Source organism: Scyliorhinus canicula, chromosome 8 (genome assembly GCF_902713615.1).
Source record: "Scyliorhinus canicula chromosome 8, sScyCan1.1, whole genome shotgun sequence".
Lineage (NCBI taxonomy): Eukaryota > Metazoa > Chordata > Chondrichthyes > Carcharhiniformes > Scyliorhinidae > Scyliorhinus > Scyliorhinus canicula.
The window spans coordinates 43,126,202-43,151,537 of record NC_052153.1 but is presented as its reverse complement, the minus strand read 5'-3'; the positions used below and the strand labels follow the sequence as shown (position 1 = coordinate 43,151,537).

At 46.1% G+C, this 25,336-nt stretch overlaps 1 protein-coding gene across 2 annotated transcripts in view; it reads right to left on the bottom strand.

The window, feature by feature from the left end:
* Nucleotides 1-25,336, bottom strand: part of LOC119970203 (tetratricopeptide repeat protein 39B) — a 52,023-nt gene that overhangs the window by 21,642 nt on the left and 5,045 nt on the right. For both annotated transcript variants that reach the window (XR_005461562.1, XM_038804451.1), the window contains exons 4-7: nucleotides 11,117-11,219; nucleotides 10,928-10,993; nucleotides 5,939-6,047; nucleotides 2,747-2,814 (exon numbers count right to left, since the gene is read on the bottom strand). Coding sequence is in view for 1 of the 2 variants with exons in the window: in XM_038804451.1 (XP_038660379.1) it covers nucleotides 2,747-2,814; nucleotides 5,939-6,047; nucleotides 10,928-10,993; nucleotides 11,117-11,219 (346 nt within the window). In the remaining variant the exon portion in view is untranslated. The remainder of the gene's footprint in view (nucleotides 1-2,746; nucleotides 2,815-5,938; nucleotides 6,048-10,927; nucleotides 10,994-11,116; nucleotides 11,220-25,336) is intronic.

Below are 25,336 nucleotides of genomic sequence, written 5' to 3'. Positions count from 1 at the left end.
TTAAGATTTGAATCTTCTTCACCACCAACTGCCTGGGGACATCGGTCTCATGAAAATGAAGACTGGGGACCAGTATCAAGTGGGAGACCAGCAGTGAGATAATATCCATTTGTTCTAGGTACTGGGCAAGGGATAATTATTGACCACGACACAGGGAGAACTCCCCTATTCTCTTTTAAAATAGTACAATGGAGTCTTTTATGCCAACATAGCAGGGCAGGTGGAGCCTTGGTTGAATGTCTCATCCCAAATTGGCAATGCAGCACTCCCTCATTTGTGCAGTGGCGAGTCAATTTGGATTGTGCTCTAAAGTCCTTGGACTAGAGCTTGAACCCAAGTCCTGACTCAAGAGATTATCATAGAATTTACAGTGCAGAAGAAGGCCATTTGGCCCATCGAGTCTGCACCGGCTCCTGGAAAGAGCACCCTACCTAAAGTCAACACCGCCACCGTATCCCAGTAACCCCACCCAACACTAATGGCAATTTTGGACAGTAAGGGCAATTTATCATGGCCAATCCACCTAAGCTGCACATCTTTGGACTGTGGGAGGAAACCGGAGCACCCAGAGGAAACCCACGCAAACACGGGGAGGATGTGCAGACTCCGCACAGAAAGTGACCCAAGCCGGAATCGAACCTGGGACCCTGGAGCTGTGAAGCAATTGTGCTATCCACCATGCTGCCCAGATGAGAGTGTTACGACTAAGACATACGCACAAAAAAAACCTTTGGTGGACTAATGCTTCGTATAAAACAGCAAAGGAAGAAATTCCAATAAATACAAAAAGCAAATCCGAAAGGAATCTTACAAGAATTCCTTTTGCAGGCCAGAATAATATTTCTGGCATAATTTCAAGGCCCCATTTTTAAAAATACATTGACAGCAGCTCTCGCTACCAACATTTTAACTTTCCCACAAAGTTTTGAGCATGATTAACCTTCAGGGCTATTTCACCATTGAAAGTGGATCAGATCTAGACCATCCCAAACCAGATGTTCCTCCGGCCGCTATCCCTTGTTAACGCCTAATTAAAATTGCAAACTGGGCTCCCAATGGAGCCTCCAACACAGAGAAGGAGCCCACCTCTGCCAAGCAAGAAAATACAAACAGGTGAGCAGCACCGACAGAAGGAAGAGGAGAAGCAACAGCTAAAATAAAAAGCAGTGTAGTAATATGCCCATGGCCAATATCATAGATGAATGGTGTGCGACCTCCAACCAGCAGGTGGTGGTGCAGACATACCATGCAGTGTCAAAACCATGGTCAGGTGACCAACTACTCCCATATAAGTGGAGACACATCCGGGCCATCATCAGATAGTTGCAGGTGGTAGTAAGACATACAAGTGAATGGTCGGTGCTAGGTCTAGTTCCAGAGCAAGAAGGACAGTCCATGATAACGTGCTCTGTAAGAGATTGCTATCTTTCCACACAAGGCTCAATAAAGATCCTGGTTTGGACAAGTCAAGGTGTTTGGTGGATTCCTTTGCAAGATCCAGAAGACCAGACACAACAAGCAGCATTCTGAAAACTTCCAGTGACAGTTTGATAAAGGGCTCAAGACAAACCCTGATTATGTCATGGTAAGGGCAGGTGAGAGCTGGTCACTACCAGGTCTCTCTCCTCCCTCAAAGACCTTTAATAGTTTTCCTATTGTTGTTGCATTTGGTACTGCCACGCCTCGATTCTGGTCTTAACTGGGGCTGACATTGCGCCGATGGTTGTGGGAAAGTCATCTGCTCTCACCATCATCCCAAGCATTGGAGCAGTTAAAGGAGTTTCTGCCCAAAGTGCAGAGGGGGTGAGGGTGGAGAAGGAATGAGGGAGCCAGATGATTCTAGAGGTGGATATCTAAAGTTGGTTCTCCTATCCATTTTCCCTCCTGCTCTGCAGCTTTACAAGAGGATAATCTATCTTACTGTCAGTCTAATAATAGAAATGCAATAAAAAAAGAGTATACATGCTTTCTTTGGGATCAGGTCTGATTATTGAATGACTAATTCAAGCGCTGGACTAATAAAGCAGAGAATGAGAATTAAAATAACACTACAGCAGTTAGAACATGAATTTAGTTTCCATTTTTAAGAATCTCAAAATAAAAAAAACTGTAGTCTGTAAAACTGAAATTGAGACTGTCCTTAACCAATCTGGCCTGCGTATGACGCCAGTCTGAAGCCACAGTGGTTGATTCTTAACTGTCCTCTGAAGTGGCTTTGCCAGTCATACAGTTTTATTAAAGCTTTATCAGTGGTTGAAACGCAAGGTCCACCACCATCTTCTCAGGGCAACTAGGGCAGGGCAAAAAAATACTGACACCCACAAGAAGGTATACCATAATCCTTTAAAACTTACATTCTATGTGTTGTAATGTGCCTTTAAGGAGCTGCAGCATGACATCACTGGAAAGGACGTGTGACATGCAATCCAGTTTTAACTTCAATTTTGCTTTCGCACAGCTCAAATACAGCTCTGCTGTTGATTTATTCAGTATAAATGTTCCCATGCGTCTCAAAGATGAACCCACAACGTGTTTGTGCAATCCCCTATCAATGTGGGTGCCTGTATATCATTATAAAGGAAGACACGATGAGTGCTTGCTACTTATCAGCTCTTGCTGATGTTTTGAGAGTTTATTCTGGTAACACACTTTTTGATGCAATTATTCAACGTCGGGGTTGTGGACATTGCAACTGTAGATTCAGGACAAGACAGAAAATTGGGAATTATTTTTCTTCAATACTTACACTGGGATATTTTTCGAGGTAAGGTTGAAGGAGTGTTTCAGCTTCTTGAAGGTTGCCTTCACCCACACCTGTTAAAAAGTTCCACAGTTGAGAATAGAAAAGATGTTTTCTTCAAAGAAATAAGTACAATTGAGCAGATTGGACACCAAAGAAAAATATTGGGCGTGATTCTCCGTTCCCGTTAGGATCAATGGAGGGTACGTTAGATGCATTCAAGCGTAGAGGGAAGGATAAATATAGAAACCTCCAACCTGCTGTGTTAAACAATTAAGCTGTCAATCAAAGGTTAAGGAAAGGCATTGCATTGTGAAATTGAATAAATACTTAGCATTTCAAAATATCTCAGAGGATTTCCAAGCTTTTCAAGTGTTGTGCTTCCTAGGTAGGCTCAGACACTTCAAAAATTTGCACTTTTAACAGCATTGGGCTGAGGGAGCAGATGTGAGGAAAGGGAAGGTCTTCGCAGCTTGTATCTTCAATGAACTATCTGCTCATCAGCTGTCAGGCAGAGCAGTTCAGAGTGAAAAAGCCACTTCAAAGTTTAAACAGATCAGACCAGGATGCTGATTCTGACCAAATAGTTGTCTGAGATCATGAAGCCAAGAGTGATCTTCAGCTTGCCCAGGGCTGGAAGGGGCAGCCCATAGAGAGGACCCTCATCCTGGGAGAGGTCCCCTTACCCACAGCCCGAGCCCACCCAACCCTCAGGACCCTTGGGCGATTCCCCCTCTGCAGCCTGGCAATGACAGAGGGGCACATGAGCAATGGGCTAACATCACTTGATCCCCCTCAGGGTTCAGGCTAGGGTGTCGCTGCTATGGTGCCAGGGGCTAAAGGGGAGAGCCTGAAGACGGTCTCTGCAGGGGTTCTGATCACCCTCATGTGTGCATGGTGTTGGGAGGATGGGAGGGGGAAAACACCCGTTATTTCAATGGTGGGGGCAGGAGGATGCTCTTCTTTGATGAGGGATTTGGGGTGCTCCCCTTGTCAGCAGGGAGGGGAAGGGGTCAACATTTGTATTGTGGGTGGTGGTGCCTCTCTCTGGATGCTGGGATTGGGGGGCACATTCAAAATGGTGGCACAACAACAGTAAATGCAGGGAAATAGTGATCACCACTGTGCATTATCTTGCATAGCAACGGTCAGTAAATACCTCGGCAACCCTCCAAGCGCCAAAGAGACAGAGTCCTAATTCTCCGCTGGCGGGACGCCTTGTCTCTGAAACAGAGAATCCTGTCCATTGCTGCCACTAAAATGCACCCAAAGGAGGAACAGAATTGAATGTTCATTTATATGGAATTTTTCACAACCTCAAGGTGCACCAGAGGGCTTCACAGGCTCTGCTTGAAATGTAGGCGCAATTCAACAGAACAAAAATGAGTTATTTTGGGCATGTTTGGCGGGGTCTTTCTCAGTAGCCCCATTGGCGAGATCGCAAACTGTACTCAACGGCTCTTCGTGCTGAAAATGAGCCCCCACATAAATCTCACCATTACTGGCTGTCACGTTGTCTGATTCGCCCGACTTGCACCTCAGCGCCTCGCTGCTTTTAAACAATTACTCACCACTCACTCCCAGCCAACACACAAACAAGACAGAGCGCAGACCTGTTCCTGGCATTGGGGATGCCGACCTGGTCAGGCTTCTCGACGCTGTTGATGTGGGACGGGACATCCTGTTACCCCAAGCGTATTGCAGGACCAGCAAAAGGGTCAGAAATGCCGCCTGGGAGGCAGTGGCAGTCATTGGAGGCAACATGACCAGGAAGACCAGCCTCCAATATTGGAAGACGACCAATGCCCTCCACCGAGATGCAAGGGTAAATTCCCACCTCTCTCATAGCATCAGATCCGCCTGCCACCCATCAAATACCAAACCCCCAGGGGGCTCACAGATCACTGGCTGACACCTCGCACCCTCCCCACACCGATCTTCGTGCTTGTTCCTCAGAACCCACTGGCACCCACCAGCACAACCTCCTTATGTCCAGGTGCGGTGCCCACACATGCCACCTTCTATAGACCCTCTGATCAATCAAGCGAGTGGCTCACAATGCTCTCTCCTTGTCCACGCAGGAGAAGGTAGCTCTTAATAAATGGTAAACGTCCAAGATGGGGGGGTGGAGTCCCAGAGATCAGAGTCCTCATTCCTCAGACCTCTGCCGGGAACATTAGGGAGACCGTGCTCAGGTGCCCTCCCCTGATCCACACACTCACCCTTTGGCCGTGAGAGGATTCCCAGTGCTGAAGGTCTTCCCTTTAGTGTTTGATTATTGGCAGCTGCCTCTATGGTGCTGATGCCCCAAGAGTTCAGGCACAGTGTGCAGGCTTCAAAGGTTCCTTGAGATCCTATTCACTAATCATCCGCTAAGACATGGCACGATTATCCTGGAGTAGGCATTTGAGAGCCGAGGAGTATGAAATGCTCTCACAAACTGGGCAGCACAGTGGTTAGCACTGCTGCCTCACAGCTCCAGGGTCCTGGATTCAATTCCAGCCTCGGGTGACTGTGTGTGTGGAGTTTGCACTTTCTCTCCGTGCCTGCATGGTGTTCCGGATTCCTCCCACAGTCCAAAGATGTGCAGGTTAGGTGGATTGGCCATGCTAAATTGCCCCTTCATATCCAAAAGGTTAGGTGGGGTTACTGAGTTACAGGGATAGGGCGGAGGCGCGAGATGCAGAACTCGCCGGTGGGAGTGGGTCGGGTGAATTGCAAAGTGGTTCATGCAAGGCACAAATCTTGATTTTGTCCTTTCCTGCTATTTAACCACTGTGCCCAGATCCACGGCGGGTGCAACATGGTGGTTAAATCGCACCCATAGTCATTGATGTAATGTAGAGAACTCAGTGGCCGATTTGCAGAAAGCAAGGTTCCACAAACAGTGAGGAGATATTCAACATATAATATGCTTTAGTGGTTGAAGAATAAATATTGCTGCCCAATCCCACACATTTCTGGATTACTAGTCAGAGAAATAACCCTTTAACTGTCACATATGGATATTACCATACCCAATTCTACGTTTTGATAATCAATTGTCGACAATATTTCTCAGTAACGATTGCCCATCCAAATATTCCTCAATCCATGTACAAAACAGAAATCTGCATTGATTAATATGATAAAACATGAAAAATTGCCATTAATCTATTGACAAGTAAAGATTAGAAGGGATAAAAAGATGCATCTTACCGAGAACTACAGTAATGTAAGTTTGATACATCAATAGGGTCAAGGCACACAATACAGCTCTCAAGCTATGGGTGCTGGCACCTTCACGCAGCATGGATAACCCCAGATCCTGAAGCAAACAGTGACACATAAATGCAACACAATCCCGACTCACTTATGCAACTATGAGAGGATATAAGCAATTAAATTATTAGAAGTTATGAGTAACTATTTTGGGGCACATCATCCTGCAAACGCCAAAGTTTTGGGGAGCTTTTATTCACATAAACATTAGAACATAGAACATAGAACGATACAGCGCAGTACAGGCCCTTCGGCCCTCGATGTTGCACCGACATGGAAAAAAACTAAAGGCCATCTAACCTACACTATGCCCTTATCATCCATATGCTTATCCAATAAATGTTTTAATGCCCTCAATGTTGGCGAGTTCACTACTGTTGCAGGTAGGGCATTCCACGGCCTCACCACTCCTTGCGTAAAAAACCCACCTCTGACCTCTGTCCTATATCTATTACCCCTCAATTTAAGGCTATGTCCCCTCGTGCTAGCCACCTCCATCCGCGGGAGAAGGCTCTCGCTGTCCACCCTATCTAACCCTCTGATCATTTTGTATGCCTCTATTAAGTCACCTCTTAACCTTCTTCTCTCTAACGAAAACAACCTCAAGTCCATCAGCCTTTCCTCATAAGATTTTCCCTCCATACCAGGCAACATCCTGGTAAATCTCCTCTGCACCCGTTCCAAGGCTTCCACGTCCTTCCTATAATGAGGCGACCAGAACTGTACGCAATACTCCAAATGCGGCCGTACTAGAGTTTTGTACAACTGCAACATGACCTCATGGCTCCGGAACTCAATCCCTCTACCAATAAAGGCCAACACACCATAGGCCTTCTTCACAACCCTATCAACCTGGGTGGCAACTTTCAGGGATCTATGTACATGGACACCGAGATCCCTCTGCTCATCCACACTACCAAGAATTTTACCATTAGCCAAATATTCCGCATTCCTGTTATTCTTTCCAAAGTGAATCACCTCACACTTCTCCACATTAAACTCCATTTGCCACCTCTCAGCCCAGCTCTGCAGCTTATCTATGTCCCTCTGTAACCTGCAACAGCCTTCCGCACTGTCTACAACTCCACCGACTTTAGTGTCGTCTGCAAATTTACTCACCCATCCTTCTGCGCCCTCCTCTAGGTCATTTATAAAAACGACAAACAGCAACGGCCCCAGAACAGATCCTTGTGGTACGCCACTCGTAACTGAACTCCATTCTGAACATTTCCCATCAACTACCACTCTCTGTCTTCTTTCAACTAGCCAATTTCTGATCCACATCTCTAAATCACCCTCAATCCCCAGCCTCCGTATTTTCTGCAATAGCCGACCGTGGGGAACCTTATCAAACGCTTTACTGAAATCCATATACACCACATCAACTGCTCTACCCTCGTCTACCTGTTCAGTCACCTTCTCAAAGTACTCGATAAGGTTTGTGAGGCATGACCTACCCTTCACAAAACCATGCTGACTATCCCTAATCATATTATTCCTATCTAGATGATTATAAATCGTATCTTTTATAATCCTCTCCAAGACCTTACCCACCACAGACGTTAAGCTCACCGGCCTATAGTTACCGGGGTTATCTCTACTCCCCTTCTTGAACAAAGGGACCACATTTGCTATCCTCCAGTCCTCTGACACTATTCCTGTAGCCAATGATGACCTAAAAATCAAAGCCAAAGGCTCAGCAATCTCTTCCCTGGCTTCCCAGAGAATCCTAGGATAAATCCCATCCGGCCCCGGGGACTTATCTATTTTCACCTTGTCCAGAATTGCCAACACTTCTTCCCTACGCACCTCAATGCCATCTATTCTAATAGCCTGGGTCTCAGCATTCTCCTCCACAATATTATCTTTTTCTTGAGTGAATACTGACGAAAAGTATTCATTTAGTATCTCGCTTATCTCCTCAGCCTCCACACACAACTTCCCACCACTGTCCTTGACTGGCCCTACTCTTACCCTAGTCATTCTTTTATTCCTGACATACCTATAGAAAGCTTTTGGGTTTTCCTTGATCCTACCTGCCAAAGACTTCTCATGTCCCCTCCTTGCTCGTCTCAGCTCTCTCTTTAGATCCTTCCTCGCTTCCTTGTAACTATCAAACGCCCCAACTGAAACTTCATGCCTCATCTTCACATAGGCCTCCTTCTTCCTCTTAACAAGAGATTCCACTTCTTTGGTAAACCACGGTTCCCTCGCTCGACCCCTTCCTCCCTGCCTGACTGGTACGTACTTATCAAGAACATGCAATAGCTGTTCCTTGAACAAGCTCCACATATCCAGTGTGCCCAACCCTTGCAGCCTACTTCTCCAACCAACACATCCTAAGTCATGTCTAATGGCATCATAATTGCCCTTCCCCCAGCTATAACTCTTGCCCTGCGGGGTATACTTATCCCTTTCCATCACTAACGTAAAGGTCACCGAATTGTGGTCACTGTTTCCAAAGTGCTCACCTACCTCCAGATCTACCACCTGGCCTGGTTCATTACCCAAAACCAAATCCAATGTGGCCTCGCCTCTTGTTGGCCTGTCAACATATTGTGTCAGGAAACCCTCCTGCACACATTGTACAAAGAATGACCCATCTAATGTACTCGAACTATATCTTTTCCAGTCAATATTTGGAAAGTTAAAGTCTCCCATAACAACTACCCTGTTACTTTCGCTCTTTTCCAGAATCATCTTCGCCATCCTTTCCTCTACATCCCTAGAACTATTAGGTGGCCTATAGAAAACTCCCAACAGGGTGACCTCTCCTTTCCTGTTTCTAACCTCAGCCCATACTACCTCAGAAGAAGAGTCCCCATCTAGCATCCTTTCCGCCACCGTAATACTGTCCTTGACTAGCAGCGCCACACCTCCCCCTCTTTTGCCCCCTTCTCTGAGCTTACTAAAACACCTAAACCCCGGAACCTGCAACAACCATTCCTGTCCCTGCTCTATCCATGTCTCTGAAATGGCCACAACATCGAAGTCCCAGGTACCAACCCATGCTGCCAGTTCCCCTACCTTATTTCGTATACTCCTGGCATTGAAGTAGACACACTTCAAACCACCTACCTGAACACTGGCACCCTCTTGCGAAGTCAAATCTGTGCTCCTGGCCTCTATACTCTCAATCTCCCGTACCCCAAAACTACAATCCAGGTTCCCATGCCCCTGCTGAATTAGTTTAAACCCCCCCAAAGAGCACTAACAAATCTCCCCCCCAGGATATTGGTGCCCCTCAGGTTCAGATGTAGACCATCCTGTCTATAGATGTCCCACCTTCAACAGAAAGAGCCCCAGTTATCCAGAAATCTGAATCCCTCCCGCCTGCACCATCCCTGTAGCCACGTGTTTAATTGCTCTCTCTCCCTATTCCTCATCTCACTATCACGTGGCACGGGCAACAACCCAGAGATAACAACTCTGTTTGTTCTCGCTCTGAGCTTCCATCCTAGCTCCCTAAAGGCCTGCCTGACATCCTTGTCCCCTTTCCTACCTATGTCGTTAGTGCCAATGTGGACTACGACTTGGGGCTGCTCCCCCTCCCCCTTAAGGACCCGGAAAACACGATCCGAGACATCACTTACCCTTGCACCTGGGAGGCAACATACCAAACGTGAGTCTCTCTCGCTCCCACAAAATCTCCTATCTGTGCCCCTGACTATTGAGTCCCCAATTACTAATGTTCTACTCCTTTCCCCCCTTCCCTTCTGAGCAACAGGGACAGACTCCGTGCCAGAGGCCCGTACCCCATGGCTTACCCCTGGTAAGTCGTCCAAAACGGTATACATGTTACTCAGGGAACGACCGCAGGGGGTCCCTGCAATGACTGCTTCTTCCCAGTCCCTCTTACAGTTACCCATCTATCTCCAGTCTTTGGTGTAACTACTTCCCTGAAGCTCCTATCTATGACCCCCTCTGCCTCCCGAATGATCCGAAGTTCATCCAGCTCAAGCTCCAGGTCCCTAACACGGTTTTTGAGGAGCTGGAGTTGGGTGCACTTCCCACAGATGAAATCAGCAGGGACACTGATGGCGTCCCTCACCTCAAACATTCTGCAGGAGGAGCATTGTACTGCCTTCCCTGACATCACCTCTAGATTAAAAAAAAAACAAGAAAAAGAAAAAGAAAGGAAGAGCTTACCTGATATTACCTCAAACCCTGCTCCCGCTGAAAGTTAAGCAAATTTAAAGGCACTCACTCACCTTCACGACAGGCCCCTGCTCCCGCTTCCCAACCACCATGGGGTGGGGGGGGGGGGGGGGGGGGGGGGGGGGGGGGTTGGTTAGAGGAGGAGGTAGGGTGGGAAACACTCATGAAGTGTTTCGGGTTTAACTGTCAGTTGCCAACAGCCCCTCCACAAACCACCTTCAACTTAGGCTAACCGCACTGCACGTATGCAAATTTACCCAGAACAGCTGATCAGTAGCTCTGCTCTGCTGCCCTCTGCTGGATGCTTGTCTTCACTCAAACTCCTTGGGTCTCCTTCGCCAGTTCACCTTCAACTTAGGCTGACTGCACTGCACGTATGCAAATTTACCCAGAACAGCTGATCAGTAGCTCTGCTCTGCTGCCCTCTTAGGAACTGGAGACGGCCATTCAGCCTATGGGAGTGGGTTATGGATAATTTTTGGGTTTGCTGATGTAGCTCAGGTATGGAGCCATCAATTGAGGAGATTTGCGAGCATCCAGGGCAGGGTCCGTTGAAATGTGTGCACTACTGCAGTTTACCGGTAGATGGCAATGTATGGACACAGGAACACATCATACTGGCAGTGCTGACCTTCCATTTCAAACACACAGGTACAAGCAGTACACTCAAATTGTGTTTACTTCAAGAGACTGTGGGAAGGCAGTGGCGAAACTTAAAATGCAATTGTTGCGCACTATGTTTACACGTATACGCTTACTAATACATACCCGATTACCCGAAAATCCAATAAATTCAAGAAGTCGAAGAATTCTCAAAGGTAGAAGAGACAGCATCTGGGTGGGAAAGGGATGAAAGCATTTTAGATCAATAAATTACTTAAATAACAAGTGTAGATCGGCAAAACATTTTTCCAAGTTAAATGATGGACAGCTGCGGTGTAAAGGGGGCATGCTTACCAGGTTAAAGGCTCCAATCCCTAACTTTACGCCTCCTTCAAACTGGCAGTAGGCATCAGTTCTGACTCGGTCTTGTGTCATCTGCACGATCTGTTGACATTCTCTTAATAAACAGATCAAATATTAGCATCAGTAAACAAGTTAAGCAATAAACATAAACACATAATGCCTAACCAAGAACCTAGAGTACGAACCCACCGTACCATCGATTGGCACAATTCAATGTCATCTGGCTTCTAAACACATGACAATGTGTACACTCCTGGCAAAGGCATATTCAGCACGGTGGCACAGTGGTTAGCATGGCTGCCTATGGCGCTGAGGACCCGGGTTCGAATCCCGACCCTGGATCACTATCCGTGTGGAGTTTGCACCTGGGGCTGGTTTAGCTCACTCGACTAAATCGCTGGCTTTTAAAGCAGACCAAGCAGGCCAGCAGCACGGTTCGATTCCCGTACCAGCTTCCCCGGACAGGAGCTGGAATGTGGCGACTAGGAATGTCACGCCTACTCGTGACAATAAGCGATTTTCATTTCATTTCCATTTGAAAAAAGGAAATCATAAAGCATGGAGCTTTCAATATGCCGTTCTTCTTTTCAGAAAGGATTCTAATTTTCAATCTGGTAGGAGATTCTTTTATTTGATGTCAATCATCTCCCTCCCTTTCAGAGAGCATTTGCCATCACAACTCTTGCTTCTCTCTGGGACACAATTTTATTGAGGGGTTACAAGTGTATCAGGGACCAGCTCCCAAGTGAAGGTTGGAAATTAGCTGGAGCTGGCTTGGGTGTTTCTGGACAGCCCAGGAAATGCAGGATGTTCCTGGCTCAGTCACCCCCCCCCCCCCCCCCCCCCCCCCCCCCCTCCCCCCTCCACCCTCCCCCATGGTGCCCTCGCTGTCAGGCTTCAAGATGTCCACAAAGCCAATACAGGTATAATGTCTCAAAACTAGCTATGAGCATGGCAAAATGCTAGATGTAGTACTGAAGTACAGAACCAGCCATGCCTCCAGCTAAGGTGTTCCAATACAGTTGGTGGATTGGCTAAATCGTTCAAAGTGGCGACAACCCGCCTACCAAGTTGCATCAGGCTGAGTCCAGAAGGCTTAATGATGAGACCAGGCAGCAAGTGAGAAGGAAAGAAAAAGAAGCAAATCCTGCACTCCACATCCCATGATGTATGAAAAATGAAAAAAATGAAAATGGCTTATTGTCAAAAAAATGAAAATGGCTTCAATGAAGTTACTGTGAAAAGCCCCTAGTCGCCACATTACGCCGCCTGTCCGGGGAGGCTGGTACGGGAATCGAACCATGCTGCTGGCCTGCTTGGTCTGCTTTAAAAGCCAGCTATTTAGCTGAGTGAGCTAAACCAGTCCAGTGTTAACATGTACTAGATGCTGTGGTATGAAGAGGCAAGAGTTCAGCTCCTTTTTCACCAACACACCTTTAATGGTTCAAACTCACTCTGCACAGAATTCTACAGATCATCACAAGCTCCAGAGTCCACCTGAAGCCCCTTTACATATCAGTGTCAATCATTGAACACTTAGCATAAATGAGACAATCATTGAACAGTTAACATAAATGAGACAACTAATTGCAATGTCTCTTAACCCATTACTCAACAGTCTCCCCTTCCTTGGAGAAAAAAAACAATGAGGTAAAAACAAAATTTCACGAAACTAAAATTTCAATAAACTGAAACACACCTGATTTCCCCCCCCCCACTTTTTTTTTAAGTAGAAGAAAAAAAAACATTCACAGAAACAGGCGCCCTTCATTCACGATATCTAAAAGTTTCTGTGAACTAGCCCCTCTTTTCGTGAAACAGTCTGACAGTTGATAGCTACTGTCAACCCATTTAATTTTTGTTATTTCCCCTCTGTCCAACATCTGCTTTAAACTTGCGATGTCTATCCGTAACCTCTTTTCATTGACACTTTTTGTAGAGTGCACATTTTCCCACAGAGATTTATTGTCAATGTGACAGTCAATAGGTATATTACTTAAATCCTCTAATCCCAAAAACTGTGTCAATATCTGACTTATATAAAAGGCCATATCCACTGCTTCCACTAAGCTTAATGTCTCAGCAGCCAAAGTGCTTTTGACCACTCTCCTTATTTTCTTTGTTTCCCACACAACATTTACCATTGTTCCCCAAAAGAAAAATTATACAACCTCCTGCGCTTGAAACTCCATCACATAAATTTGCATAGGACGCATCACTATAAACTATGAGTTCCAAATGCCTAGGATCACCTAAAACAGGGAACTTCAAAACACACTCTTGCATATTTAGTTTGGCCAACACTTTATTTGCTCTTATTATGTCTTCCACTTTGGGATCATTCATCTTTGTACTCAACCCTAAAACATCAAAACTCACGTCCGGTCTAGTCTGTCTTCCTAACCTGTTCAGTTGCCTAATTAAACTTCGCAGTTGCTCTTTTTCTATCTTTGAAACCATTGCGTCTTTTTGTGAAACCCAGCCACGACTAATTGCTATTGGACTGATGCTTTCCAAGTAAGATTGCTGACGTAAAGTTGCCCCTAACTGAGTCTGTCCGATTTCCAAACCAATATATTTAAATGCACCGGAAGCCTGACTTCCAGCCCTGAATTCTTTCCTCAAACCAGAGATTACAATAGCTTCAAAATCACTAGTCCCACGCCACTAAAAATCATCGGCATGCATCATGAAGATGCCAGCAAGATTTCCTTTATAGTGCCAGTAAAACATTGCAGGATCTGCCTTCAACTGGCAACAGCCTAACTTTAACAAGGCTGACCTCACCGAAAAGTACCACACTTTAGATGCATCATTTAATCCATATACACATTTGTTCAACTTCCAGAGTACCCCTTCTGTGTTAGCTGCTTCTTTAGGAGGACGGAGAAAAATGTCTCTCTGGAGCTGATGCCCCTGCAAAAAGGCAGCTTTTATATCTATAGATTTGCATTCCCATGCCTTTGTGGCTAATAGAGCCAAGAAGATCTTTAAAATAACCTTTCCTGCTGTAGGTGAATCTACCCTTAAGTCCTGATCATCTAAGGCCTTTGCCTTATAAGTTCCATCTGGAAGAACCTTTTCTGTACAAATCCATCTGTGGGTTAAAGCTTTTTGTCCCCTATCCGGTACTTCCGTGTATACCCCAAATTCACTCCAACTATGCAATTCTTGCTGTTTAGCATCTTTGATAACTTTTTCATCTAATTTATTTGAAGCCACCAAAATCTCACGTGCATGTGGGCTTCTACTTCTATTAGTATTCGTAGTCTTACTCCTGTTCCAAGATCTTGATAAACTACGTCCCCTTTCCTGCCTGGTATCTCGTTCTGTACTGCTACTGCTTGATCTTTCTCTTCTGTAGCGGGATGTCCTTTCAATAGTTCTCGACCTTTTCCTGCGTACCTGTTCACTATCCGATGTACTATCTGAACTGGCACTGCGTTTCTGTGCCCTCCATTTTTGAACTTCGGTTTCCCAATCCATTGTCTTAACTTCTTCCCCGAATGCTGTACATTCAACAATGTTTATACTTTCCAGTGGCCTTCCCTGCTCTACTAATAACAGTTGCATCCTTCCATTGACTAGACCCTTCAGGCAAGTATGTCACTTTTGTACCAACCTTTGGCAGTTGCCCTTTCGGAAAAATGGCCTGATCTAATTTATCAGAAGTGTCGTGTTCCTCTACAGAAACCCTGTCTATATCAGTTAACTGGTCCTCATAGTTCTGTAACACATGCGTACCAGATGACTCTGGTTCCTCGTCTTGTCTGTCTGCTCTGTCTAAATTTGAAAATTTGTAATCGGTACCCATTATCCTTGACGAATGTACCCTAACAGTTTGATTACCATGTTGCAAAATAAATGTTTTGCCATCTATGCCTATGATCTTCCCTAGGCCTTTCCATTCATTAGAATTGTCTCTCTTATAGTATACCATTTCTCCTTGTTGAAAAATGGCATCTGATGGCCATACATTATGTCTTAAAGCTCTGCGAATTCTTTCAGAGTCTTCTGCTTCCAAAAAAGCTTTTCTACTGCTATGTAACGCGTTTAAATGTTCAGCAAAACCTGAGCTAATTGTAGTCCCTGCCCAAGCTGGAGGCTGGTCATCCAAAATGGAGGGAATTTTAGGATTTCTACCAAACACTAATTGATAAGGACTATAGCCCCCAACCATCTGCAATGAATTCTTTGCATGTACCGCCCATGCTAAAGCTGAATTTAGCGTGCAGTTTGGTCGATCTCCCAAAATTTTCCGAAGCATGTCATCAATAACAGCATGATTTCTTTCGCAGACATCATTACTAAACGGGTTTTCGGCAGCCGTGTTCATAACTCTGATATTCATGTTTTCACACATATCCCTAAAGTCATCCCCAAATTCTCCCCCATTGTCCGTAAAGAATTTTGCTGGTGGACCCATTCCTGTCCCAATCCATTTTTCCACAATTTTGTCCAAAATTACTCTCTTTTCTTTACTTCGTACAATCGTTGATTGACTAAATCTGGTAGTTAAATCTACAAAATAAATATATTATTTGCTTTATCCCAGATCTTAAGGTCCATGGCCACAATGTCATTAAAATCCCTGGCCAAAGGTAGGGTTACTATCGGTCGTGCTGGTGTCCTTCTGTACTTCACAGCGATCATTAACCTGTTCTATCAGCTTAGAATAATCATCCCTTACCCCTGCATGCTTCAATAAATTTTTCAGCCTCCGAGGAGACGGATGTGCAAATTGCCAATGCAGTTTTACTACAATAAGCTTTTTACCAGCTAAAGTCGCATTATCAACTGTCATTAATACATCCTTAACCACTCTACTTGAAACATTATTTGTCAATAATGGAATACATTAATGTCCCGACTGTGTAAATTGTAAGTCCACCGTCTTTCCAAAAACTGTTGCCTTACCCTGTTCCATATCCAGCTTCATGTGTGCTTTCTTCATCGACAGTCTGCTCAGAAGCAAAGGTATCTCACTTGATACAACATCCGTGCTAATAAAATTATTCACTCCAGCAATATTGCAAGGGATCACCATTCTTTTCAACGACTTCAGAGTATTATCATCCCCAAACCTGAAACTTGCAGAACTTTTAAATTCCTTAACCTTGTTACGATTTTCAGCATCCAATGAGTCCAGATAACATTTTAACCAGACAATCCCACACACAGTAGATGTGCAGCCACTGTCCAATACAGCACAGTTAAAAGATTCTGCAACCAACACCCTCATTACCGGCGTAAAACAGCTTATTAATAGGACAATGCCTTCTTTCTAGTCACTATCTTTTTCCTCTTCTGACTCTTCCATGTCATGTGCCGCTTCAAATACTCTATCATAACAAGTTGGACAGTTGAAAGCATAATGGTATTGAGAGTCACATCGAAAACATCGATTTATCATGTCCCATGCATTTCTGGGGTTCATCCTCCTATTGTAGGTTCTACCTGGGTTTCTGAACTTATAATTTCCTTGTCTCGGTCTTCTTTTATAGTCTTGAGGCCTGTTCGTAGCCATACGATTTCGCCATCCTGTTAGTAGTGTATCTTCCATATTCTGCCTTATAGCAGGCTGACCTATTTGGGTCATCAGAGCCATTGGAATTGAATGTTTCCCCAAAAATGTTTTTAAAGCTGCTGTCACCTGTTCGAATAAGGTATCGTTATCCGTAAACTGAACTCCTGTCAAAACCAGGAGCCTATCCATGTTGCTCACTCTAGCACAGTCAAGTAATTTAAAGGCCAACACAGACTGTGGGAATTCCAGCCTGTGTTTCTGCAGCTTTTTATATAGTCTGCCAAATTCCATTATATAGTCTTCCATAGATAAATCCTCCATTTTCCGGAACTTATCAAAATCCAACCATGCTTCATACGCACTTAACAAGTCATCTTTCTTATAAATCTTGTCCATATAAAGTAATAAAGTAGCCAGACCTTCTTCTGAGTCTAACTCTTCCAACTCCAGCTCAGAAAGCACTTTGTTTCGGATTTTACTGCCATATGGTAAAGAAAGAGCCAATGCCATACCTTGTTTTCTCTTTCCTAAAGCAGACACCTTAGTCCACATAACTACTGCACTTCTCCATTGGTCATGTGATTCCCTTTCAGAAAATAGGGGAGGATAATCATAACCAGCCATCTTTTTGTCCTGGGTTCAGCCATGTTTCCCTTTTTTTTCACTCCTTGGTTTGATCTGGAAAAATTGTATCTTTCAAGCCTTCACATTGACACAGCAACCATTCTCTGCTACCATTGTTAACATGTATTAGATGCTGTGGTATGAAGAGGCAATAGTTCAGCTCTTTTTTCACCAACACACCTTTAATGGTTCAAATTCACTCTGCACAGAACTCTACAGACCGTGGCAGCACGGTAGCATTGTGGATAGCACAATCGCTTCACAGCTCCAGGGTCCCAGGTTCGATTCCGGCTTGGGTCACTGTCTGTGTGGAGTCTGCACATCCTCCCCGTGTGTGCGTGGGTTTCCTCCGGGTGCTCCGGTTTCCTCCCACAGTCCAAAGATATGCAGGTTAGGTGGATTGGCCATGATAAATTGCCCTTAGTGTCCAAAATTTCCCTTAGTGGTAGGTGGGGTTACTGGGTTATGGTGATAGGGTGGAGGTGTTAACCTTGGGTAGGGTGCTCTTTCCAGGAGCCGGTGCAGACTCGATGGGCCGAATGGCCTCCTTCTGCACTGTAAATTCTATGATCACAAGCTCCAGAATCCACCTGAAGCCCCTTTACATATCAGTGTCAATCACTGAACACTTAACATAAATGAGACAATCATTGAACACTTAACATAAATGAGACAACTAATTGCAATGTCTCTTAACCCATTACTTAACACCCAGTGTACCCACAGATCTGCGGGTAGAGAACTGGTTAGTCACGTAAGCAGACCCGTGGTAAAAGCTCACCACCCTGAGATGACGTCATCTTCACATCGAAGGGCAGACGATGATGAATAGAGCTACAAAACTGGCATTGACCTGACAATGCAAAAAATTATCTAGACATGTCCTGTCCACAACATCAGGATAAATCCAGTCCAGCCAATTACTGCCACACCAGGTGATTCTCAGTCATCAAAGAATCAGACGTTGGTGTCGACAGTGCTATTAAGTGGCACTTACTCATCATTAACTTGCTCTATTTGGGTACTGTCAGCACCATTTAACTCCAGGCCTCATTACATCCTTGGTCCAAACGTGGACTAAAGAGCTGAATGCCAGAGGTGGGGTGAGAGTGACCATCCTTGACATCAAGGCTGCATTTCATGGAATGTGGCATCAAGGAGCCCAATCAAATTGAACTTCTTGGGAATTGGGGGAAAATCTCCACTGGTTTGAGTCATACAAAACACAAAGTAAGATACACGTGGCTATTGGAGGGGAATCATCTCAGCCCCAGGACATTACTACAGGTGTTTGTCTGGGAAGTATCCTAGGTCTAATCATCTTTAGCTGCTTCATCAATGGCTTTCACTCTATCATAGGGTCAGTATTGGGGCAGCATGCTGATGTTCACAGTATTCAGTCCCATTCACAACTCCCCAGGGAATGAAGCAGTCCTTGCCCACATACATGAACAACATCAGGCTTTCATTAATAAGTGGCAAGTAATAATTGTGCCACAGAAGTACCAAGCAATGCTAATTTAAAAATACGCCCCTTGAAATGCAGTGACATTGTCATCAGCGATTCCTTCATCAATCTCCTGGGTGTCAACACTGGCCAAAACTAGACGAACTACAAATATACTATGGCTACAAAGGCAGGTCAGAGGTTGGGAACTCTACGTCAATCACGTGCTAACTCCCAAAACCTGTCCACCATCTATAACCAACAAGTCAGAGTATAATGAAATACTCTCCACTTGCCTGGATGAGCGCAGCTGTAAAAAGGACAAAGCGTAGGGGCAGCACGGTGGTGCAGTGGTTAGCACTGCAGCCTCACGGCACTGAGGACCAGAGTTCGATCCCAGCCCCGGGTTACTGTCCGTGTGGAGTTTGCACATTCTTCCTGTGTTTGCGTGGGTTTTGCCCCATAGCCCAAAGATATGCAGGGTAGGTGGATTGGCCACGCTAAATTATCCCTTAATTGGAAAAAATGAATTGGGTACTCTAAATTTAAATAAATAAATAAATAAGGACAAAGCGCCTGTAAAGTGATACGGATTGGTTAAGCGAGTCTGCAAAAACTTGGCAGGTGGACTATAATATGGGAAAATGCTGGGTTATCTACTTTGGTCAGAAGAATAATAAAGCAAAATATTATTTAATGGAGAACGAGAGTACAAAATGTTGTATGGCAGAGGGATCTAGAACTTTGAAAAGCAAAATATTAGAATGTAGGTCTTGCTACAATTTCCTAACCCGAGAACTGCGTGATTGAATATATCAAGGTTTAGACAGACAGGTTTTTGAACAGTAAGGGGATCAAGGGTTATGGAAGCAAGAAAGTTAAGCTAAGGCCAAGTTCAGATCAACCATGATCTTACTGAATAACAGAGTAGGCAATAGGGGCCATATAGTCTATCCCTGCTCCTATTTCTTACTTTCTCCTCTACCCTCACCACAACCCACCCTACCCCCGTCCTGTTTTCATTTCAGATACCAAAAACCTGAAACCTACTCAGTCTGAGAAGGAAGATAACAGTGAAGATGAAAAGAAGGGGCAGGCTATAGAAGATGACTCATGGATACACACAGCCAAATGGTCGGTGTCTGGAAATCCTGCCAGAAAAGTTGTGCACAATATTAAGAAGCATGGAAAAGTTCAACACCAACTCAGCACAGGGCTTTGTGCAGAGCTTGGAGCCCATTCCTTTGAACAAGATACAGGCCACTTCCCATCTGCACACCTGTGGGATTCACAATGATACAGCATCTGATGGCCAACGTCACAGCTCCCACTGTAGCAGGAATAGTTTACAGCAAAGTCTGGAGTACTGGGATGGAAGCTCAGACTGCTGCCATCATGGCTCTGGATAATACTGTCCCAGAATGCCTCAGCAGTTCATCAATCTGTTCCTGAACAGGTAAATCAGATTGCCACAGCATTATCCCAGCAAAGTGATAGTAGCTCTTTGGGACATGAACCTGCTGTCCTTTCTCAGAAAAACTGCATTTTGTCTCCCACCCTACATTGCTCCTAATGTTTTTGGTCAGCCTGTTGGCCCAGTCTAATGGCAAACAATAATCTTTATTACTGTCACAAGTAGGCTAACATTAACACTGAAATGAAATTACTGTGAAAATCCCCTAGTCGCCAGACTCCAGCGCCTGTTCGGGTACACAGAGAGAATTCAGAATGTCCAATTCACCCAACAAGCACGTCTTTCGGAACTTGTGGGAGGAAACCGAAGCGCCCGCAGGAAACCCACGCAGACACGGGGAGAACGTGCAGACTCCGCACAGACAGTGACCCAAGCCAGGAATCGAACCCAGGTCCCTGGCGCTGTTGAGCAACAGTGCTAGCCATTGTGCTACCATGCTCCAGCTCAGTCTCAGGCACTCTGCAGTGTCCTCAATTTAAGCTCAGTAGCCACTCCACACCTATGCTGCAGGCACTAGGGGAGTACCTAGGAGCACACAGGAAGAGGCAAAAACACAAAGCCAATGTACAAGGTTGATTATTATTTTTTGAACCTTTTAAAAAAAAAATGGAAAGTATATTTCCTGGTTCTTGTTTTTTATGTTGTCGGAAATGAATGGTCTCATCGTCAGCAATGAGTAAAAGGTAAGCTGTGCTTTTGGTGAATGGGGAGGTGTGATGGAGGTTACTGGAATCACCCATTAAATATTTGGTTGAGTAGAGCTTGGGCAGAAAGTGGTCATTTTCGTAGCCTCCCTTCCTCTTCCTCTACTTCCCAAAATCTTTCCTCTCACAGCTGAAAGTGGTCCACAGAGAACACCCGACAAGAACCCGGATGAGCAGTTTCTTCCCAGAGGTAGAGGACAAATGTGAATGGTGCCAGGGTGGCCTGGCCAACTGCACCCACATGTTCTCGGCATGTCCCAAACTGGTCAGGTTCTGGACAGCCTTCTTCGAGGCAATGTCCAAGATTGTGGGGCCGTGACCGCAAGTGAGTCTTCGGGGTATTGGACCAGCTAGAACTATTTATGGGGAATAGGGCCGACGCCCTAGCCTTTGCTTCTCTTTTTTTAAAATAGACATTTTATGGAGGTATTTTTGGTATTACAAAAACAACAAAATAAACAATGTTCATGAATCTATAAACATAGTGCAAAAGCCGTCTCCCTCCCTTACAGGTCCCACCTTTATTAACCCCCTACTCTAAACTAAACTAACCTCCCCCACTCCTGCTGACGATTAATTTTCCGCAAAGAAGTTGACGAACGGTTGCCACCTCCGGGCAAACCCTAACATTGACCCTCTCAAGGCGAACTTAATTTTCTCCAGACAGAGAAAGCTAGCCAGGTCTCCAATTTCGGGAGCTTTGAGTCTCTCCAAGCTAATAGTATCCGTCTCCAGGCTACCAGGGAAGCAAAGGCCAGAACGTCTGCCTCTTTCTCCTCCTGGATTCCCGGGTCTTCTGACACCTCAAAGATCGCAACATCTAGACTCGGTGCCACCCTTGTTTAAACACCGTGGACATGACATCTGGAAACCCCTGCCAAAATCCCCTAAGCTTCGGACATGCCTAGAACATGTGGACATGGTTCGCTGGTCCTCCCGCACACTTTACACGCTTGTCTTCCACCCCTAAGAATCTGCTCATCCGGGCCACTGTCATGTGAGCCCGATGAACGACCTTGAATTGTATCATGCTGAGCCTGGCACATGTTGTGGACGCGTTGACTCTACTCAACGCGTCCGCCCACAGACTATCCTCTATCTCTCCTCCCAGCTCCTCCTCCTACTTGCGCTTGAGCTCCTCGGTCTGCATTTCCTCTTACCCCATAAGTTCCTTATAAATGTCGGAGACGCTGCCCTCCCCCACCCACCCTCCGGAAACTACCCTGTCCTGAATCCCCCTTAGTGGTAGGAGCGGGAAGATTGACACCTGTCTGCGTAGGAAGTCCCGCACCTGTTGGTACCTGAATTTGTTTCCCTCGCCAACCCAATCTTCTCCTCCAGTGTCCTCATACTCGGAAAGCTCCCCTCTATAAACATATCCCCCATCCTCTCAATCCCTGCTCTCTGCCATATCCGGAACCCCCCCAACGATACTTCCCAGGGCAAACCGGTGATTATTACAAATTGGGGATCAGACCGATGCTCCATCTGCTCCCACATATCTCCTCCATTGCCCCCAAACTCTCAGGGCCGCCACCGTCCACCATCCCAGCCAGTAATGCCCTGTTCAGGATAAAGAAATCAATCCGGGAGTACACTTTATGCACGTGTGAGTAGATCTCCATGGATCCATCCCCCTCACCCATCTGCTCCATGAACCCTTTTAGTTCCTTTGCCATTGCTGGCACCCTGCCCATTTTTGAGCTTGACCGGTCCAAGCCAGGGTCAATAACTGTGTTGAAGTTCCCTCCCATGACCAACTTATGCGAGTCCAGGTCCGGTATCTTCCCCAGCATCCTCTTTCTTAATTCCCCATCATACCAATTTGGCGCATACACATTTCCTAGTACCACCTGCACCCCCTCCAGTTTCCCATTGACCATAATGTACCGACCTCCCACATCCAAGACTATTCTACCCACTTATTGATCAGGATTGCGACCCCTCTAGTCTTTGAATCCAGTCCCGGGTGAAAGACCTGACTGACCCAGCCTTTCTTCAATCTAATCTGATCAGCTACTCAAAGGTGCGTCTCCTGCAACATTACCACATCCGCCTTCAGTCCCCTTAGATGCGCGAACACGCGTGCTCTCTTGACTGGCCCATTTAGCCCTCGAACACTCCAGGTGATCAGCCTAGTTGGGGGGGGGGGGGGGGGGGGAGGGGCTCATTGCCTGCCCCCCCCCCCCACTTCGCCGATCAGCCACCCCCTTTTTTGGGCCAGCCTCCAGCCCGTGCTCCGCGCCTCCACCGGCCCGCCCCCCTCTCTGTCCCTTAGCACAAGTCCCTCCCTCGTCAGCAGAGCATTTCCCCCCCATTCCCCCCTCCAGTAACAATACAATCCCTTTAATAAACCTAACATGTACACCCCCCACTACGCTTCCGTGAGTTAGCCCACCCAACTAGCTTGGTGGCCCCCATCCCTGGCGCTGGAAAGTCTCCCACCTATTGTTCCCTCCCCACCGCTTATACATACATACTCCAATAACAAACAATCCCAACATAATTGCTTGACAGAAAAACACCAAAATCTAAACAAGCACACCTCCATTCCCCAACAGTGCAAATGAAAACCTTAACTCACTCAGCTTTGCCACTGGTCCCAAATCAATATAGAAGGCATTACAGACAGCTTCCACAACACAAAAAACAAGAAACTTTTTTTAAAAACAAAAACAAACCCATGAACGTTGCAGCAAAGTTCAAAAGTTCTCAGTCCACCACCAGTCCTTTACTTTTCACGAAGTCCAGCACATCCTCAGGCGACTCGAAATAAAAGTGCTGTTCCTCGTACGTGACACAGGGACAGGCCAGATACAACAGTCTGAACTTAATCTTTTTCTTAAAAAGGATTGACCTGATCTGGTTTAAGCCTACTCTTCTCCTGGCCACCTCCGCACTCAGGTCTTGATTGACCTACAGGATACTATTGTCCCACTTACAGCTCCATGTCTGCTTGGCCCACTGTAGAATACGCTCCTTATCCAAGTACATGTGGAATCTCACCACCATTGCCTCGGGGGGATTTCCCATTCGCGGCTTCCTTGCAAGTCCTGTGAGCCTTGTCCACCACCAAGGGTCGGGAGAATGCTCCATCCCACAGCAACTTCTCAAACCTGTCTGCAATGTATGCCCCAGCTTCCGCTCCTTCGGACCCCTCCGGGAGCCCAACGATTCTAAAATTCTGCTGGTGGGACCTATTCTCCAGGTCCTCCGCCTTCTCCAGGAGCTTCTTTTGCTGGTCTCTCAGCACCCTCACCTCCAATTCCACCGCAGTTTGATGTTCCTCCTGCTCAGCCAGCGCCTTCTCTGGATCGCCCGATCTTGGGCACAGTCTAAGCCCCAGCCGCTCAATTGATTCTTTCATCGGGTCCAAGCGGTCCCGTTTCTGTTTAGCGAAGTCTTCCTGAATAACTAGCATCAGCTACTCCGTTGACCGCTGGGTCGACAAGCCAGAGGTCCGATCCTCCGCCATGTTGTCTCCCGCTGCAGCTTCAGCCCAAGCCTTCTCTGTCTTTCTGTTTCTGCCTTTACGAGCACTTCTAGTCCTCCTCTCCATGCACCGATGTGGGAATTCAGTACAGAATTGCCTCTGTCATCAGTTTTTCAATTCAAGTCCGGTAGAAAATAGGGGGGGAAAGGTTCAAAAGTCCAACCTGAGCGGGAGCTACCAAATGTGCGATTACTCCTTCATAGCCACCACCGGAAGTCAGCCTTTGCTTCTCTAATCGCCTGCCAGAGAATCCTGCTCGGCTGACCAGCCGCACCACCCACAGCTGCAGACTGGCTGGAAGACCTAATCGGAATTTCTCCACCTGGAGAAGATCAAGTTCACCATCCGAGGGTCAGAAGGGGACTTTCACAAAGCATGGAGGACACTCACAAACATGTTCCAGGGCCCGTTTGAAGCCAACAGCCAATAGAGTGGGGGAGGGGGATGCATGGGAGCCAATGGGACCACAGGAAGCAGACAAGAAAGTGGGGGAGGGGGGTGCTTGGAGGCTAGGGCAAAAGAAAGGGAAGGCCGGAAAATGGCCGATACAGAGCCTAGGGGGCCTAGAACAAGGCCACAAGAAGAGGAACTCCCAAAGAAAGGCCGAGAACAGGATAAAGTGGGGGGAGGAAAGAGGAGGGAGGTCAATCGACAAAAGGGAGGTGGGGAGGGAAGGGGAGGGCACCGGACACATGTGCATAGCAGAAAACTGCACATTGTACAGAGAGGGACCCAGGAAAGGACCCTGAAACAGCGATGAAGGAACTTGGGGGGATGGGGGGGGGGGGGGGATCAGCACAGAGGAAAAGACATGTACTTTGTAACTGGCGCATTTATCCTCACTGAAAAAAACTTTAATAAAAACATTTTTAAAAAAAGAAAAACTCAGCAGGTCTGGCAGATAGGGAAACAAAGTTAATGCTTCGAATCCTTATGACTTCT